Here is an 18,601-nt window from a genome sequence, read left to right on the forward strand (position 1 = left end):
GCATGGAATCTTCAGAGAAATCCACTCTCTGTACCTTAGACCCATTGTTACAGATGAGCAAACTAAGGCACAAGGGGATAGGAAAGCTGCTCAATGTCACAGAGCCGGTAACGGGTAAAAGCAGGACCAAACCCCAGGCTGCCTGGCCCCAGAGTCGGTCTTCTTGACCACAAAGCCAGTGTTGCAGTTCCATACAGGAGATCCACTGACAGCCACAGTGTGTATTGTGGACTTTTCCTCGTGTCCCCACCATCTTCCCAAAAGTGACTGCATCTTCTACTTGAATATCAAGGTCTTTTATGCTTTGATCCTTTGGCTGTTTAATCATTAATCTCTTCCCAGTCAACTATCACAGCCTCCTCATTCACTCTTGTCCCTAAAAGAGCCTGTCTGGAGCTGAAAATTCATCATGAGTGAATCGGCCAGGAGGACAACTCACCTTTCAGAAGCCAGGCTTGCCCGTCAGCCCTGGCAGGGATATTCTGGGCGTCTCCAGCAATCTTTGTGGTGAATTCAAGCAGAGGTACTTTTGTCCTTGGTTCATAGGAGAGTGGGAGGGAAAAAGGACTGGGAGTGTTGGGTCAGTGTCCTGGAGACCCCCATCCCCCTACAACACCACAAAAATGTCTCTAGTTGAAAACTAACAGTACAAGCCACGTTATGCAGCAGTCTGGGTTTATTCAGTGCAGCATCAACATCAACCCAGGCATCTACATGCCTGAGCCAATCGCTGTACAAACTTTTCCAGGTGCAGTCCTTTCGAAGGACAAATGTGGTCAACAACCCCACGCCTGTTTTCCAGATGAGAACATCAAGGGTTAGAAGACACAAATGACTTCTCCATTTTGTAAGTGATTGAGCCAGCATTTAAGCTCAAGGCCTTGGGATTCTAAAGTCCCTGCATTTTGCTAGTACGCCAAACTATTTCTCTCCAAATCCCAAATTAATAAGAGCAGCCACCATTGATTATGCCAAGCCCTGTGCTACATGCTCATCATAAAATATTCCATCTAATCCTAACAAAGGGAACAAAGGCAAGACAACCAGAAGAGACAGGTGTCCTTATTATCATTCCCATTTTGCACATAAGGAAACAAGGGTAGATAAAGGAGGTCAGTGAAAGTCAAAGAGGTAGATGGTAGGTGGCAGATTGGAGACTTTAACTCAGACCTTTCTGCTTCCAGAGCACAGGCTTTAATTCTGAGCCTACACTGCCACTAAGCTGTCACTTAAATGTGAACGTTGGAGGTACACGTTCTGGGAAAGAGAGCAGGTTAGCCACAGAGAACTAGTGAGAGTTCTCCATTTGACTTTATTTATTTATTACACCACAGGTCATCATCCCACAAGAACTGGGATGATGTTGTATAGTTTGTTTATCCAACTGATTATCTCTCCATAAAGGTCTGTGACTGTGTTTTGCCCTTTTCTTTCTGATCACCTCCTCCTACTTCTAAACCATCCAACTCTTGCCAAATTCTCCGCCCCAAGGGGTGGGAAGTTCTTTTGTGTATATAGTTCTGGGGACTTTTCTGATCAGAGAGAACTGAATATGCCAAGTTCCCATTTCTCTACCCAACCAAGACCAAGCCCAGTTCTTGCCTAGAGTATACCAGGTAAGACAGGTGAGTGACAGCTTCTTTGTGAGGGTGTGTGTGTGTGTGTGTGTGTGTGTGTGTGTATCCACCCAATTTCAAGTTCTGACTGTGTCACTTATAGGTTGGCTGACTTTGGGCAAGGCTCTTAACTCTTTTGGCACTTCATTACCTTAATTGCAAGAGATGAATGGTGATATGGAATGAAAAGGAGAAAGGGGAATTTACATGTGATATGCCAAGTGCAGTAGCCAGCATAGAGGGTGATCTGTTTCATCTTAGGCAGCTCTGAATGTGATGCGCTGTGGAGGAGGGTACAGAGGGAAGTAATAATGACCCAGAAAGCGAACCCTTGAAAGAAAACTCCACTATGCAGAAGTTAGTTCATATTATATAAAGGGAATGTTTTTCATTAAAAAATATTTTTAGTAGCTAATTGAGGGAGTTGACTTCAGAATTTGCTGGGATTTAGAGAGCACGTCAATATTTATCAAGCCCTTATTGTATATTAGACACAATGCTGGCAACATAATTTATACAGATTATCTCACCAATCCTTGCAGGAAGCCCCATGGTAGATACTACTAGTGTGCTCTTAAAAGTTTATTTTTATTATTTTTTAATGTTTATTTTTGAGAGAGTGTAAGTGGGGGAGGGGCAGAGAGAGAGAGGGACAGAGGATGTGAAGCGGACTGACAGCAGAACCCGATGTGAGTCTCAAACTCATGAACCATGAAGTACTGACGTGAGCTGAAGTCCAGCCCTCAACTGACTGAGGCTCCCAGGTGCCCCACTAGTGTGCTCTTAATTCCAGAGACATAAAAACAGTGGCCAAGGGTACTCAGCTGGAAAGAGAAAAAAAAAAACTTGGCTCTGTAACCCCAAGTCCCTAGTGCCACACTGTGTTGCCTAATAAAATAGCTTTTTAAGTCCACAGCCTTGTGAAATCAGATCTGTTGATAGAACTCTTCAAGGCACTGTGTACGTGGGCAAATATGGTGAGCTTAGCCACGTCTCAAAGCCACAACTGCATAGTGACTTCAAAATATACTTGAAAGCACTTCAAAAGGTGTTTCTTTAATTTATTCCTGTTCCTTGTCTTTACACTGTAATCCCAAAGATTAATCAAGTGAGAGTTTCCCCAGAGAGAGTGACAACTAATAATAAGCTCCTGTTTCTGGAGCTCTCAACTGCACTGAGTCCCGCCTAACTGCTTTCGGTGGGATGTCATCATTTATCACCACACCTGTAGGAAACAGGTGCTGCCAGTATTTCCATATTTTAGAGAAAGGTTAAGAAAATTGCCCAGTTACCTAGGTGATGAGTGAACGGGCTGGAATATGAAGCCATCATGTTTGACTCCTAAGGACACACTCTCAGCTACCACAGTCCTCAGCTGGGCACTGTGTTTGGTCTTCCCATGTGGACATTAATTAGAATTCCAAACACATTTCTAAGGTGATGCCAAAGTCATTTCTTTCTTATTTGATTATGAGAGATATATTCATTTGCTAGGAAATACCATAACAACGTACCACAGACTGTGAGGGCTCCAAAACAGAAATGTCTTTTCTCATAGTTCTGGAGGTGAGAAGTGTGAGATGAAGCTGTCAGCAGTGTTGGTTTCTTCTGAAGCCTCACTCCTTGGCTTGTGGATACCTTTTTTCACATGTGCATGTCATTTCCCCCCTACTCGGGTCTGTGTCCTAATCTCTTCTTGTAAGGACATAGGTCATATAGGATTTGGGTCCATTTAATGGCTTCATTTTAACTTCATCACCTCTGTAAAGATTCTGTCTCCAAACAGAGTCACATTCTGAGGTACTGGGGGTTAGGAATTCAGCATATGAATTTTGAGGGGATGCAATCCAGCCCCTAATAAAGGCTTAACTAATTTCGTCATCATTTCTCTTCCTTGTATTTTTGTCTTCAACCACTTATTCAGGGGTTGTTAGCACTGACCTGGAGTATTTTAAGGAAGTCTTGAGGCCATTTATATACCTGTGCATAAATATCTTAAAAGAGTCTGGTATTCCTGCTATGAATCAGTTCATGTTTGTGGAGGCAGGTATGTGTTGGACAAAAGAACAAGGAAGGCAGACTTCTAGAACCAGCTCTGCCACTATAATTTCCTTGCATTTTTTGAGGAAATCCCTGTCCCTTTGTAAATGTGGGCCTAAATCAACAAATTTAAGCTCAAAATGCAGAGAGGCTTGACAAGTACACTAAGTGGAGAAGCAACCAGGTGTAATAAAATAAGGTATAGTAGAAGCCATGTGAAATTGGAAAACATTTCATTTAAATGAAGTATACAATTATCAGCTTCAGTTAGGTATTGCCAGTTTGAACTCAAGACCCAGTTTTGCCTGATCTCCTACATTTTCATGAGTAACCTTCAAGGCTTTTAAATGAAACCTCCCAAGGTTTAAAAGTTGAGCATTTAAAGCTTCCCTCCAGGGACGCTTTGTCACTTAAGCATCTAGCTCTTGGTTTCACCTCAGGTGATGATCTCACAGCTCACAGCTCACAAGTTGAAACCCCACAACAGGGTTGGGCTCTGTGCTGATAGTGAGGAGCCTGCTTGGAATTCTCTCTCTCTTTGCTCCTTCCCCACTCAAGCTCAGTCATTCCTCCCCCACACTCTCTCTCAAATAAATAAGTAAATAAAATAAAATTTTTAAAAAACTGTTAAAAATTCCCTACAAAATCAGAAGCCAACAGGAGTATGTGTAAGGGCCAGGTCTGGGCCAGCTATTCTCTTAGGGTCTTTCTAGTCCTAAAGTGCTCTGATAAAACAAAAGATGGTACTGTTGATTGACAGGAGCTAAAAACAAATGGGACATACTTTATTTAGTTCATGTGGCCCAAGGATCCATGCAGACAAGCAAACTCTAGGGGATGAAGTTTTCCAGTATCTCTTTTCTGCAGACAGTCATTCAATTGCGTATTTAGCAGTGCCTCCCCTACTAGGGTTCTAGGGGCAGCATCAAAATTGAGGTTAGATTATTATTTGTCTAAAGTGCCTGAAAGTAAATTGAGCCAGGTTTTATTGATCTATTCTTTGGACTGTCACCATGCAGGTATTATCTGATAGCTGAAACCAAGGGGGAGGAGACTATTGTTTACAGACATAAAGTGCTTACATCGCAAAGCTGTTTGTGAAATGGTTTCCTTCAGTCAGCATTCTCCTGGATAGATAGTCTAGCTTAAGCCAATTTTCACAATTATCTATAATAACAAGTGAACTTTCTGCTCCCATGTAAGGGGTCTTTGTTGGGATCTGGAGTGGCAAACAGTTTAGTTTCATGGGACAACTCTGATGGGTTGGTGATAGCTGCCTGTTGTCCTGGGAATGATTCCTGCCTCTGCCTGGCCAGATCTAAGTCCACTATCACAGGTGTTGTGATATTACCCTCATCAGTCCTGAGTATGGTGCTGTATATTTGTCAATATCCTCATAGTCTCAAGTGACAGGAAACCAATCTCAGGCAGGAAAAATTATTGGCTCATGGAATCCAGGAGAGGATATTAACAAGAGAGGGGTAGAGATGCTGATGGGTCTTGTCTTGTTCATATTCTAGTGAGCTGAAAGAAACCTATTACTCTAACAAAGTCATTGTCTTCATTTTATGGAGAAAATTACTATTCCATGACCAATCTAGTAGCCATCTCTTCCCAGGGCAGGTGACCTGAGAATTCTGTGCCTGCTTCTTGACACCTGCAACACCATGCAGAGGCTGATGAGGCTCCAAGTCCTCTGGGGCATCCGCCATTCCTACAATGGCATTCACCCTGCCCCTTGGTACCTTTGCTGCCGGTCTTCATCAAGAGCTGGAGCCCCGAGATGGAATGACCACGATAGACCTGAGGAATTTAACTTTGCAAGTGATGTCCTGGACTATTGGACTCAAATGGAGCAGGTAAGGAGGCACTCAGGATGGGAGGTGAGAACAGGATTGGCCTTACTGACCTTATCATGATTTTAGTAGACTGAGGGGCACAGAACTAGTAATGGCTTCTGCTTCAGCTTAGCAGTGTTGTGGGAAAACCTAACATTTGGGGATTCAGTTCTCACCCTAGTCACGTTCTCAGTCCTCTGAGCCTTAGTGGTTTTATCTATGAAATGGTGATAGTCTCATTTCAGAGACAAGATAGCAGGTGAAAATATCTGTTACACAGTCATATAATTGTGGCCAAAGTTTCTAATGACAAGGTCTGCAAGTTGGCCACAGTCAGAATTCTTACCTTCAGCTAATAAGATTATGAGCCTAACTGAAATTTGCCTCATTTCACTTTAGCTTAACCTCAGGCTACACTCTGAGGGAAGGGACAGATCACCTGATTGTACACATGAGCATCTGACATATATAGCTAAATCATATCATCTGTTATTCTGTGAGAATGGCCTGTGCAGCTGAATTCCTCCCATTCAACTACATACTTGATTGTAGCTTTAGGGTATGTACAGAGAAAATTGCCACTATGGCCTCTAGAGATTACGCATGTCTACAGAAAAACCCAAGTGCTCAGTTTATCTCTCTCCTAGAGATACACCAAGAGAGGTGCAACAGGGACATTAGGAGTTGAGGTAGACAGTTCATGGCCCCCCAGCTACTAAGTCCCAGCTGGGGATGTCCAGAGTGTTAAAACTCACCCAACACTATCTGTGGACAGAATTTACCTGCGATACAGCCAGAGAGTTAATATAATTTTTAAATTTCCTATTAACCTGCATTTATATGTAAGCATTAAACTTATGTGGGGGCTTCTTCCCCATCTCCTTCTTTTTCCTTTCTCTGAATTCCCATAATAATGCCAATGGAGGGCATTATTTTAATATGTACTTTTTAAAATCCACTTTGCTTTTACTATTATGATAGATGAGCATTTTCATCATCCCCACTTTCTAGAAGAAGGAACTGAGGTGCCAAGGTTTAAATAACACACAGAAACCAGCACATACCTAATAAGGGAAAGGACAGGATTTGGGTCCAGGCTATCTGATTCTGCAATACATTATTTTGCCTGGTCTCACAATTTGATGGTACCAAACATCTCTTCCATCAGACCCTAAACTGACTTTCATCACTGCCCTCACCAGTAATGTAGTTAAGAACTTTTGAACCATGAGATGAGCTGGAGAGGGAAGAGGTAGAGAGCAAGAAGTGATAGCATCATGTTCCCCCAATTTCTGGTCCTTATAGGTAGTTAATGCATCAGCTCATGGAGATAATCCCCAGAGAAGTATTGCCACAGGGAGTCTCATCTTTGTTGTGTTTTATATCATTATTGTTGATCCTTGACCATTTCTTCATGTCTATGAATTCTCCCCACCCCCAGCATCCTCATGCCAATAATATTTATTCTCCCAACACTTCTCACCTGTCTGTTTCCACTTTGCTAATTGCCTTGATCATGATCAGTGTCTCTGGTGATGCATGGGGCCTGTCACCTAGCTCTCCCTCAATAAACATTGGTGGAATAAAATATTGAGCTGGGATACAAGCCCCATGGGTTTTGACATTGTTTCTATGAAAGACCCTCCATCGGGTCTACTGTAGTCCACTCTAGCTTCCTGGACCTCCCCTTACAACTTAACAGGCACCATCCAAGAACTGATCCATGCCCTAAGCAGCAATGCCACCCAAACAATAATAGAGTGACAGAATTTATTTTAACCCACATTTCAATAGATTTTATTTACAGAATATAAGTTAGAAAGCCAATATTTTTATGTGAAGTCTTCTGAATGTGTGTGTGTGTTTATGCGTGTGTGCGTGAGTGTGTGTGGTGGTGGCAAGTAATTGGTTATAAGACAATCTTTTTTAAATTTTATGTTTATTTTTGATAGAGTACGGGCAGGGGAGGGGTGGGGCGGGACTGAAGATCCCAAGCAGGATCTCTAGTGAAAACAGCAAGCCCAACGTGGGCCTTGAACTCATGAACCATGAGATCATGACCTCAGCCGAAGTTGGACGCTCAAACAACTGAGCCACCCAGTGCCCCAGCAAAGAATTGGTTATACAACAAACGAAAGTACATGGTAAGCCAGACAACTGATGTCCACAGGTGTAATAGAGGCCACCAGTTTGTAACCGCTGACTTTTCTTAGAAATTAAACCCTTTGTTACTCTAGGCTCCTAACATAGTACTCACAGCTTCAATTGATTCCTAGAGCAGCCTCCCAAATCTGTTCATGAGAGGTTGCATTCTGTCCAAATTCATTCATTCTGTCTCTGATTCATTCAGTCATTCTGATACTACATCCATCCATCCTTTCTTTCATTCATCTAAAGCTTAGTGAGCCCCTAACATGTGCCAATTACTATTCTAGATAATGGAGATAGGAAAGTAACCAAAATGTGCAGCTCTTCATTTTTCCTCTATAGACTGTGTGATTCCCCCATTTCATGTCCTAGGATAGGTGAGTACAGTGTCAGAGACCTTACAAATTGCTTGTTTTGGCAAAAATCATGACAAACAATTTCTTCCTACCAACCCCTGATCCAATTTTATAGTAAACAAGGGTCAATATACGTAGTCAAATAGATATTAATTGTTGTTGACTCTGGGTCTGGAGTTCTTTTTTGTCCCGCAGGAAAGCGGGATGCAAGATTAAAAATGCAAGAGAGGCTAATGTCCAGGAGAAGACAAGAGCCCCAAGTCAGGGTCTTTGGTCCATTTTTATTAGGATCAGAAGGCTTACAAACGTGGTGATGGGTGTGCAAAAAGAGACAATGGAACCGTGAACATTAACTCATGGGCGTGAGGGAAAGGGGGTTTTGAAGGTATGTGGTGTTAGGGGTTTGAGTTAATACAAAACAAAATCCTGGCACTGGGCAGAAGGTTGTTTCTAACAGACGTGAGGCCCCACCTCTGTTTACCTAAACTGGTCTAGGGGACAAGAAAGACAGAGCATGCTACCTCAGAGTCAACACGCACCCTTTTTGCTAATTAGCTCTACTTTGGGCAGCTTCATCCCAGAGCAGTCTATAGCCCTATTTACTCATTTACCACTTTGTTCCTTCCTCCCTATGAAAGCAGCTTTCTGATATAGTATTAAGCTGGGAGGCGCTTACGCCCTGAATACCTAATCTTGTTAACTCATCATGGATGTTTTCATCCTGAGAGTCCCTATTGCTATACCTTTGTGCTATCCTGGGGCCTTTGTCCCACTTTACCTATTCTGGGACCTTTTCCCCCCAATTTACCTAATCTTATTTACCTAATCCTGTTTACCCAAACTTGGATGTGTACATCCTATAGCCTTCTAATTCTTTATGCTTTCTTATCCCGTCAGTGCAGGCTTACGGAATTCCTAAGCTTATACCTCACAATCAATCACAAAGCTTAAAAAAACAACCACTGATGAATGACATTTCCCCACATTCCCTGGCTCTTTGTCCCATAATATTTGCCCAAATAGATTAGTTTATGTGCCGCCAAAATTTCCAAGTTCCTTAACATTAAATAGTCAGATCTGCTGAGATTTCTCTGAGCCAGTGAGTCTGTGTTTTGTGGCTCCTGACTTAATTCTGTAATTTTATGTTAGAAATTAATAACAGTCCAAGGACCTGTGCAGTTTAAAATGGTCTTCAAGTTCCTTTCAAACTATTAGACTTTTGTCCCAGCATCCCATAAAAAAATCCTTCTTGATATTCACAAAAAGGGTATATTTTTTATAATCCCAATACACATGTAGGGTCTGTGTCACTAGAATGTAAGTTCCATGACTGGAGCAGAAATCAGATGCTTAACCACTTGAGAGACCCAGGCAGCCCGTTTTTAGTATTTCTTACAGAGAAAGTTTAGCTGTAATGAACTCCCTCAATTTTTGTTTTTCTCAGAATAACCTAATTTCTCCCTTATTTCGAATGAGAATTTTGCCAACTATAGAATTTCTTTTTTTCAAGTAATTAATTAAATTATTTTTTAATGTACATCTAAGATAGCATATAGTGCAACAGTGATTTCAGGAAAAGATTCCTTAATTCTCCTTACCTATTTAGCACCCTCCCACAACCCCTCCAGCAACCCTTTGTTCTCTATGTTTAAGTCTCTTATGTTTTGTCCCCTTCCCTGTTATTATATTATTTTGCTTCCTTTCCCTTATGTTCCTGTGTTTTGTACCTTAAAGTCCTCATATGAGTGAATTCATATGATATTTGTCTTTGTCTGACTGACTAATTTCACTTAGCATAATACCCTCTAGTTCCATCCATGTAGTTGCAAATGGCACAATTTCATTCTTTTTGAATGCTGAGTAATACCCCGTTGTATATATACACCACATTTCTTTATCCATTCATCCATTGATGGACATTTGAGCTCTTTCCATACTTTGGCTATTGTCGATAGCGCTGTTATAAACATGGGGGTGCATGTGCCCCTCTGAAACAGCATACCTGTCTCCCTTTGTTAAATACCTACTAGTGCAATTGCTGGGTCATAGGGTACTTCTATATTTGATTTTTTGTGGAACCTCCATAGTATTTTCCAGAGTGGCTGCACCAGTTTGCATTCCCACCAGCAGTGCAAAAGAGATATTCTTTCTCCACATCCCCACCCACATCTGTAGTTGCCTGAGTTGTTATTGTTTGCCATTCTGACAGGTGTGAGGTAGTATCTCATTGTGGTTTTGAGTTGTATTTCCCTGATGGTGAGTGATGTTGAGCATTTTTTCATGTGCCCATCTAAATGTCTTCTTTGGAGAAGTGTCTATACATGTCTTTTGCCCATTTCTTCTGTGGATTGTTTGTATTTTGGTGTTCAGTTTGATAAGTTCTCTATAGATTTTGGATACTACCCCTTTATCTGATATGTCGTTTGCATATGTCTTCCCCCATTCTATCTGGTGCCTTTTAGGTTTACTGATTGTTTCCTTCACTGTGCAGAAGCTTTTTCTTTTGATGAGGTCCCAATAGTTCATTTTTGTTTTTGTTTCCCTTGCCTCTGGAGACATGTTGAGTAAGAAGCTGGTGTAGCCGAGGTCAAAAAGGTTCTTGTCTGCTTTCTCTTCACGCTATTTGATGGCTTCCTGTCTTACATTTAGGTCTTTCATTAATTTTGAGTTTAGTATTTTGTATGGTGTAAGAGTGTAGTCCAGATTCATTTTTATGCATGTCACGGCCCAGTTTTCCCAGCACCCTTTGCTGAAGATACTGTCTTTATTCCATTGAATATTCTTTCCTGCTTTGTCAAAGACTAATAGCCATATGTTTGTGGGTCCATTTATGGGTTTTCTATTCTGTTCCTTTGGTCTGATATCTGTACTGACAGTACTGTACTGTCTTTATGATTACAGTTTTGTAATACATCTTGAAGTCTGGGATTGTGATGCCTCCAGCTTTGGTTTTCTTTTTCAATATTGCTTTGGCTATTCAGGGTGTTTTCTAGTTCCATACAAAGTTTAGAATTGTTTGTTGTAGCTCTATGAAGAAGCTGGTGCTATTTTGATAGTGAATGCCAAATATAGAACTTCTTGATTGACAGATTTTACCCATCACTTCAAATATGAAATCCCACTGTCTCCTGGCCTACCTACCACAAATAATCTTAGTAAGGATTCCTTATACATGATGAGTCACTTTTTTTTTTTTTTTTTTTTTGCTTCTTTGATGATATTTTCTTTGACTTCTTCATTTGATTATGTGTCTCGTGTGGCTTTCTTTGGGTTTTCTTTCTTCTTTTTTTAATAGTTTATTGTCGGGGCGCCTGGGTGGCTTAGTCGGTTAAGCGTCCGACTTTCGCTTAGGTCATGATCTCGCGGTTCGTGGGTTCGAGCCCCGCGTCGGGCTCTGTGCTGACTGCCAGCTCAGAGCCTGGAGCCTGTTTCGGTCTGTGACTCCCTCTCTCTCTGACCCTCCCCTGCTCACGCTGTCTCTCTCTCTCTCTCTCCTAGAAATAAATAAAACATTAAAAAAAATTTTAAAAAAAATAGTTTATTGTCAAGTTGGTTTTCATATAATACCCAGTGCTCATCCCCACAAGTGCCCTCCTCCATGCCCATCACCCCCCTTCACCTTCCCAAGGACACCCATCAGTCCTCAGTTTGTTCTCAGCATTCAAGAGTCTCTCATGGTTTGCCTCCCTCCCTCTCCCCCACTATTTCCCCCCTTCTTCTTCCCCACGGTCCTCTGTTAAGTTCCTCCTAATCCTCCTATACATGCAAACATATGGTAGCTGTCCTCCGCCTGACTTATTTCGCTCAGCATAACACCCTCAAGTTCATCTATGTTGCTACACATGGCCAGATTTCATTCTTTCTCATTGCCATGTAGTATTCCACTGTATAGATAAACCACATCTTCTGGATCCATTCGTTCGTTGATGGACACTTAGGCTCTTTCCATCTTTTGGCTATTATTGAGATTGCTCCTATGAACCTCGGGGTACATTTGTTCCAATGCATCAGCACTCTTGTATCCCTTGGGTAAATTCCTAGCAGTGCTAGTGCTGGGTCATAGAGAAGTTCTAGTGTTAATTTTTTGAGGAACATCCACACTGTTTTCCAGAGGGGCTGCACCAGTTTACACTCCTACCAACAGTGTAGGAGGGAACCTGTTTCTCCACATCCTCGCCAGCATCTAGAGTCCTCTGATTTGCTCTTTTTAGCCACTCTGACTGGCGTGAGGTGGTATCTCACTGTGGTTTTGATTTGTATTTTCCTGATGAGGAGGGATGCTGAGCATTGTTTCATGTGTGTTGGCCATCTGGATGTCCTCTTTGGGAAGTGTCTGTTCATATCTTCTGCCTCTTTCTTCACTGGATTGTTTGTTTTCAGGTGTGGAGTTTGGTGGGTTCCTTATAGATTTTGGAGACTAGCCCTTTATAAGATATGTCATTTGCAACTATCTTTTCCCATTCAGTCGGTTGCCTATTAGTTTTATGGATAGTTTCCTTTGCCGTGCAGAAGCTTTTCATCTTGATAAGGTCCCAATAGTTCATTTTTGCTCTTGATTCCCTTGCTTTTGGGGATGTGCCAAGAATGAAATTGCTGTGGTTGAGGCCAAGGAGATTGTTTCTGGCTTTGTCCTCTACAGCTTTGTGGTTTCCTGTCTCATATTCAGGTATTTCATCCATTTTGAGTTTATTTTTTTAGATGATGTGAGAAAATGATCTAATTTCATTCTTCTGCATGTTGCTGTCCAGTTCTCCCAGCACCATCTGTTAAAGATGCGGTCTTTTTTCCATTGGATACTCTTTCCTGCTTTGTCAAAGATTAGTTGGCTGTATACTGTTGGGTCCAATTCTAAGTTCTCAATTCTATTCCATTGATCTATGTGTCTGTTTCTGTGCCAATACCATGCTGTCTTGATGATGACAGCTTCGTAGTAGAGGCTCAAGTCTGGCATGGTGATGCTTCCTGTTTTGCTTTTCTTCTTCGATATTACTTTGGCTATTCATGGTCTTTTGTGGTTCCATACAAATTTGAGGATAATTTTTTCTAGTTTTAAGAAGTACGCTGGTGCAATTTTGATTGGGATTGCATTGAATGTGTAGATTCCTTTGGGTAGTAGTGACATTTTAACTATATTTATTCTTCTCTCTTTGGGTGTTCTTACTTGGAATTCATTGAGCCTCTTGTATTTAAACATCTATATACTGAATGAATGGATGAATAAATACTACTATTTAAATTTATATTCAGTAAAATATAGTTTTGCTTTTTTTCAGGTATTCTTTCTTCAGATAAGCTTATGGCTCCTTTCTCTCTCTTCTTCTCCAGGACTCCCATAATATGCATGTTGGCCTGCTTGTTTCTATACTGTGTGTCATGGGCTCTGTATACTTTCCCTACTGGTTTTTTTTTTTTCTTTTTGCTTCCCAGACTCCATAATCAGACTAACTACAAGAAGGTACTCCTTCTTGTAAAGTTTTCAATACAGTGATTGTATTTTTCAGATCCACAATATCTGTTTGGTTCTCTTTTATAATTTCGGTCTCTTTGCTGATATTCTCAGTATGTTCATATATTGTTTTTCTGATTTCCTTGGTTCCTTGTCTGTTTTCCTTAGCACTTTCACCATAGTTAAGAGAACCAATTTAACTTCTCTGTCTAGTAACTGAAACCTGTGTCTCTTTAGGTTAAGTTTCTGAAGATTGGTTTTATTCCTTTGAATGGGCAACATGACCTTGTGATCTGTTGTTGAACATTGGACATTTGATAAAAGCAGCCACCTCTGTCTGTCATTGCAGCCTGACTCCATGCAGAGAAAGGCCTCCAGTAATCTGACCACTGTGAAAACTTAAGTCTTCTCAGGTCTTCAGGTTTCAGGCATGTGTCTTTCCTAGGCCTCTGCATGTGCTTTTTTCCCCCTCAAATTTCCCATATGTGATACTGCTTTTACATGTTTTAATTTCGTTACAAGTCTCAAATCTGCTTCTTCTTGGGGTCTAGATTTTATTGTCTTCCTCTGCCTGTAGTCTCCCTTCACGGTGGACACAGTTCTACAGTTTCCACTCAATGTGGCATCTGCCACTGCTTTCAGCCACCTCCAGTCTGATATTCAAACTATGTCACCATTCCTATCTGAGCTCTGAATGGGATGAGGCAGAAACCATTTCCCTCAGGCTGCCTCCAGATAAGCCAGAAAACTGAAACAAATTCCAAGAGAGGGGCTGAGAATTGGGTGGCTTCCTCCTGACCATACTGCATAACGCCAGAAAGGGGATGGGACAAGGGTAACCAGCAAAAACAACATAAAATTGCTTACTGTTTAGAGTATGAGATTATTTATGTTTGGGGAATCATTGGTTGCTGCAGATCCTTGACTGTTTCTAGAGTTCCTACACAACTATTTTAGTCTATTGATGACTTGATGTTTCTGTGAGGGAACAAGGATTACCTTGGAGCATCCAGGTCTGCCTTCTTGCTTACTTTGCCTCCAGATGTACCTTAATTTTAAAAATCAATTCCCCAAATATTCAGGAATTAAATTAGTCTTTTCTTTTGTTGTAACAACAATAATAAGGATAGTAATTTATTTTAATGTTCGTTTGTGAGAGAGATCGAGAGAGAACAATGGGAGAGAGAGACAGAGACAGAGAGAACAAGCGGGTGAGGGGCTGGAAGAGAGGGAAACAGAGGATCTGAAGCAGCCAGCCTTCTATGCTGACAGCAGTGAGCCCAATGTGTGGCTCGAACTTATGAACCATGAGATCATGACCTGAGCCGAAGTCGAGCACTCAACAGACTGAGCCACCCAGGTGCCCCATAATGATACTAATTTCATTGAGTACCTACCATGTGTCCAGGTACTATCATATACACTTTATCTCTTTAAATAACTAATTTAAACTTTACTACTTTCTAGGTAGTATTGTAACCATTTCATAGATGAGAAATGTACCCATTTTATACATGATAAAGCTGTGGCACAGAGGGGAACATACTGTCCATATGAAACTAAGACAGACACATGGGGAGATGAAACTTTAAGGCTTTAACAGGTGACATGGATCTATTCATGGTTTGATGTGAGTTGAGAGGAGGTGGCTACAGTAGACCAGAAGAAATTGGCTGGATCATACCCTACCATTTCTTTTGGTTCTATAAATGCTTTAAAAATGGATCTCAGTTCTTGAGCTACGTTTTCATGTCACTATGGTAGTGGATTGGCCAGGTAAATACCTTTTTCCTTTAACCTAGAAAGTAACACATGGTGTTTGATCTTGACCAGGAGGGAAAGAGAGGTTCAAACCCAGCCCTGTGGTGGGTGAATAACCAAGGGGATGAAGTGAAGTGGAGTTTCAGAGAGATGACAGACTTATCCCGCCGTGCAGCCAACGTCTTCACCCAGACCTGTGGCTTGCAACACGGAGACCGTCTAGCTTTGATCCTGCCTCGAGTGCCTGAGTGGTGGCTGGTGGCCATAGGCTGCATCCGAGCAGGTAGGTAAGTCAAAGAGACCCCAACAGATTTTAGGTCTGGCCTAGAGCAGATGGGTCCTGAAATATTAATATTTCCCGACCTTTTTTTCTAATCCTTCATATTCTTTCTCTTTCACAGACACTTTCAAATATTCTTTTACTCCTCCTCACTCTCTCCTTCATACTTATACACCCTTAAACACAATATCATAACTCTCTGACTCATACACACACACACACACACACACACACACTTTCCCTTGCAGTCTCATTTTTTGTTTTTAAAAATCCATCTATTGCTAACATTTTGCCCCCCTCCCACACTGACACATTTAAGTATCAGTTGCAGACACTGTGACATCCATAAACACCAGATAAACACCCATAAACCCTGGAGCATGCATCTGCTATGATCCATGACATTCTCCTCACATAACCAGAACAGAATTATCACACAAGAAGTCTAACTTTGATTTAACATACATCCATAGCCATAGCCAACATTCTTCAATTGTCCCAACAGTTATTTTTGTAGCATTTTTTTTGTTGTTGGTTTAAATCCAAAATCTGATAGAGGATCATGCATTGCATTGTTTTTGTCAGGTCTCCTCAGTCTCACTTAATCTAGGCTTTTCTGCATGACAACGTATTGGAAATATCTAAGCCAATTGTTTTGTAGAAGCTCCCACAAAATTTGTATTTCTGACTCATTCTTCAGGATTATATTCCGATAACCATTTTTAGTAGGAGCTCTAGAAGGACAACGTGCCTATCTCAGTGCTCTACCTCAGGAGATACGTGAAGTCGGTTTGTTCTATAATTGGTGATATTATTGACAAGCACTTTGCCTGAGAAGGCACTGTTTCCCTTTGGAATTAGTAAGTAACCTGTGCTGTAATACTTATGAGACTGTGTGAATATCCTGTCCCCCAACTGTCTTTCTCCCTATGACTTGAGAATCCATTGATGATTCTTGATTGAATTAAATATTATTATGGTGGTTTTATATGAGAATTGTCTAATTATGTTATTCCCTCTACACTTGTTAGTTAGCATTTCTGTGGAAATTTGCCTTCCCTTTTAATTGCCTATCTATTTATCTCTATAATTTAGAATTGGTGTGGGATTCCTGAATTCTTTTTTGAATTGCTTTATAATGCATATATTTCCACACAAATAAAATACTCCATTAATCCATCAGGGTCATGTGGAATCAAGAATTAGCAGCAACAACGGAGAGATTATAGAGAAGCCATGTCATCTGTAGAGCTAAGAGATGGCACATGGGAAATCCAAGATATGAACTGAGCCCTCTGGGATAGGTAGCATAAAAGAAGAATAGAAGCAAAGGAAGGGAATTCCAACAATGGGCATAGCACATGCAAAGACTTAGAGTCAGGAGAAGCTTGTGTGGAGAATAGCCATATTGAAATAGGAAATAAATTTGTAAGAGAAAAAGGTGGAAGGTGGGCAGTGCCTTCATTGTTGGGTCGATAGTATGGTGCTTTCCTGGAGAGAGGGCCCAGGTGCTGGTGAAGAGCAGAAAAGTGGAGGGGGGAAAGTCAGTGTTCTGTGGAACCTGAACAGGTAATAATATGAAAAATGGGTAGTAGCAAGGTTCAGGATGAGGCATCTGGTGGAGATATTAGAACCCAATAGGGGCACACAAATACTTGAACTGTTGGGGATGGAAGATGGAAGGGAATGTAGAAAAGTTGAGAGGATATCGTCCTTAAATTTGGATGTGAGGAGTGAAGAAAAGAGAGGAGATTCAAGTTGACACAACTGTCTGAAAGCGGAGGAAGTGAGAGGAGAAAAATGGAGTCAGGGATACAGCTAATCCTAATGTCAAAAATATTGTCCTACTTATGTTTATAGTCCCAGATCTCATGTAAAGCTGGATACACCTGTCTACTGCTTTGATCCATCTAGCATAGAAGAAGTTAGACCAGGCTTTTCAAATTTCACTGTGCATAGGAAACCCTTGGAGAACTTCTTAAAGGGCAAATTCTGGTTCAGTATGATAGGGATGGGGCATGAGATTTTTGTGTCCTGGGTGGTGCTGATGGTACTGGCCCATGGATCATACTTTGTACAGTGAGAAGCTAGCAGATTTCTATGCAGATAATCCAGGCCTGAAACCCAAAAGTTCCTTTTTTATCCCCAGGTATAATCTTCATGCCAGGAACCACCCAGATGAAGGCCAAGGACATTCTCTACCGGTTACAAATGTCTAAAGCCAAAGGCATTGTGACTATAGACACCCTTGCCCCAGAGGTGGATTCTCTAATTTCGGAGTGTCCTGCTCTGAAAACAAAGCTCCTGGTGTCTGACCAAAGCTGTCAAGGGTGGCTGGACTTCCGATCCCTGATTAAGTGAGTTTCTGATCTGATGAATGTGTTTTCTAAGGAAGGACAGGAGAAGCCCATTCATTCCCAAATACTGCATTTTCCCCCTGCTTTAAATGAAGAAATGTTAGTCTACTTATCCAACTCTCTCAAAATTCCTTTAGATTTCTAATACAAAAAGAACTGGTTTTTCCTCCAGTGTTTTAAACCTCCATTTTTCTGACTCCAAGCCCCTCACATTGGTTCCCCAGGGATCCAAAAAAAAAGAAATATGACTTCTCTCCTTTTGTACTGAATCCCTTTGCAGATCAGCATCCCCAGATCACACCTGTATTAAGTCAAAGACTTTGGACCCAATGGCCATCTTCTTCACCAGTGGGACAACAGGCCTTCCCAAGATGGCAAAACACAGTCATGGACTTGCCTTGCGATCTTCTTTGCCTTCATGGTAGGAAAGAAATGACTTAGATCCTGGGCCACATGTCTGGGGTGGTGTGTGCATATGTGTGTACATGTGTATGTACATGGATGCGAACATATGTGTGGGATGGTAAAAGAGCTCTAAGTAGAATTGACTCCACCCTGTTTCTTTCTTCTGGGCTCATTGGTTCGGACTCCTGAGAGTCTTGAGAGGTAGACACTGGGAATCCTAATGGTTTGCTAACAGAGGCCTCTGGAGACAAAGGAGACCCATTTAGGTCCTGCCTGAGAACCTTTTACAAGAGGTGTGTAAGAAGTGTGGGTGGGGACAGCAGGCATTCAGCAAACCACAAAAATGACAAGCCA

At 41.4% G+C, this 18,601-nt stretch overlaps 1 protein-coding gene across 1 annotated transcript in view; it reads left to right on the top strand.

The window, feature by feature from the left end:
• Window positions 1-5,323: 5,323 nt before the first annotated feature.
• LOC120227575 (acyl-coenzyme A synthetase ACSM1, mitochondrial-like) overlaps window positions 5,324-18,601 on the top strand; it is a gene marked incomplete at its 3' end in the record, with an annotated part of 21,915 nt that continues 8,637 nt past the window's right edge. The window contains exons 1-4 of the mRNA XM_039225657.1: window positions 5,324-5,515; window positions 15,278-15,488; window positions 17,635-17,842; window positions 18,123-18,263. Coding sequence (XP_039081588.1) covers window positions 5,324-5,515; window positions 15,278-15,488; window positions 17,635-17,842; window positions 18,123-18,263 — 752 coding nt within the window. The remainder of the gene's footprint in view (window positions 5,516-15,277; window positions 15,489-17,634; window positions 17,843-18,122; window positions 18,264-18,601) is intronic.

This window comes from Hyaena hyaena, unplaced genomic scaffold (assembly GCF_003009895.1).
Source record: "Hyaena hyaena isolate Hyena2069 unplaced genomic scaffold, ASM300989v1 scaffold_2541, whole genome shotgun sequence".
Lineage (NCBI taxonomy): Eukaryota > Metazoa > Chordata > Mammalia > Carnivora > Hyaenidae > Hyaena > Hyaena hyaena.